The sequence below is a fragment of the Cyprinodon variegatus genome, unplaced genomic scaffold (genome assembly GCF_000732505.1).
Source record: "Cyprinodon variegatus isolate N-32 unplaced genomic scaffold, C_variegatus-1.0 Scaffold619, whole genome shotgun sequence".
Taxonomy (NCBI): Eukaryota; Metazoa; Chordata; class Actinopteri; order Cyprinodontiformes; family Cyprinodontidae; genus Cyprinodon; species Cyprinodon variegatus.
Window position 1 is genome coordinate 469,991 of NW_015151072.1, and position 1,032 is coordinate 471,022.

General features: G+C 36.2%; 1 protein-coding gene across 1 annotated transcript in view; it reads right to left on the reverse strand.

Moving 5' to 3' along the window:
* The window catches only part of LOC107096381 (calcium-dependent secretion activator 1-like), a gene marked incomplete at its 5' end in the record, with an annotated part of 113,289 nt that overhangs the window by 62,477 nt on the left and 49,780 nt on the right, over positions 1-1,032 (reverse strand). Inside the window, one exon of the mRNA XM_015393001.1 lies at positions 90-231. Coding sequence (XP_015248487.1) covers positions 90-231 — 142 coding nt within the window. The remainder of the gene's footprint in view (positions 1-89; positions 232-1,032) is intronic.

A 1,032-nucleotide genomic window follows, 5' to 3' on the forward strand; every position in this document is an offset into this window, starting at 1 on the left:
AATGAAGGCTAATCATGTTTTGGGTGTACTATTCCTTTAATCTTGGATGATTCATTTTAGTCACAACCCACAAAAATGGATGTACTTACTTTACAGGTTCCCAGGACTCTCTCTCAAAGCCTCTATGAATGGACTGGGCAATGGATGACTCCATCAGGTCCACATATCGCACAACCAGAGGGGCATACAGGTCCTGTAGGTGTTTATGAAACTTCCCATTGCACAGGTTATCTAAAGGATCAAAGGGTGTGAGAAAAATGGTACAAACAATTTATAAGTTTTGGAGCCTGAAACATCTATTTTCTCTATTGTTTTCTTAATCGGCAGTTTTAGTTTCCAATATTATGCTCTGCTTATATTTATTTATGTGAAGTCGGGAGAAGGGGGACTTTAAATCACATGATTAAGATCAGTTAGACAAAAGAAAAATTCCTAGTTTTTGGTCATTAGTGCTAACCTTATTTATAGAACCTATTATTACTGTATGCAGGACAAAACATTCATTTTGCTTTTATTCCATTTTTTTTTTTTACATATATAACATATGGGGGCTGGCCCACATGATGATCTTGATTAAGACATAAATAAATATTAATTTATAAAATTAAAATATTTTAGTATATTTTTTAGATTTGCAAGATAAATATTTAATCTTTAATGATGAGCAAAGCTGTTTTGTTCGTTGTTGGATTGGTCATGTATTTCCACCCTGGGGCGCAAAAATCTTTGTCCATATACTCTGGTTTAAAGTTGTTCATGCGCAGTAGCACCTCTTCAATGCAATAGATAAAACCATCCTGGGGAACAGCTCTCCTGTGCCCAGAGTTAAAGCAACTCTATTTGCACACCACCTCCTGCTACAGTGCTCAGAATGCGGCTGATTGACAAGTTCATAGAATTATCTAGCAGCAAGGCTTGGCTAACTGCTTGCAGTAAGGCTAACACTTTATTCCGCTTTCCCTGCCTCCTTTTTCAAACTTCAGTATCTGACCCAGAATCAATTAAGACTATTAGGACTATGACTGATTTAAA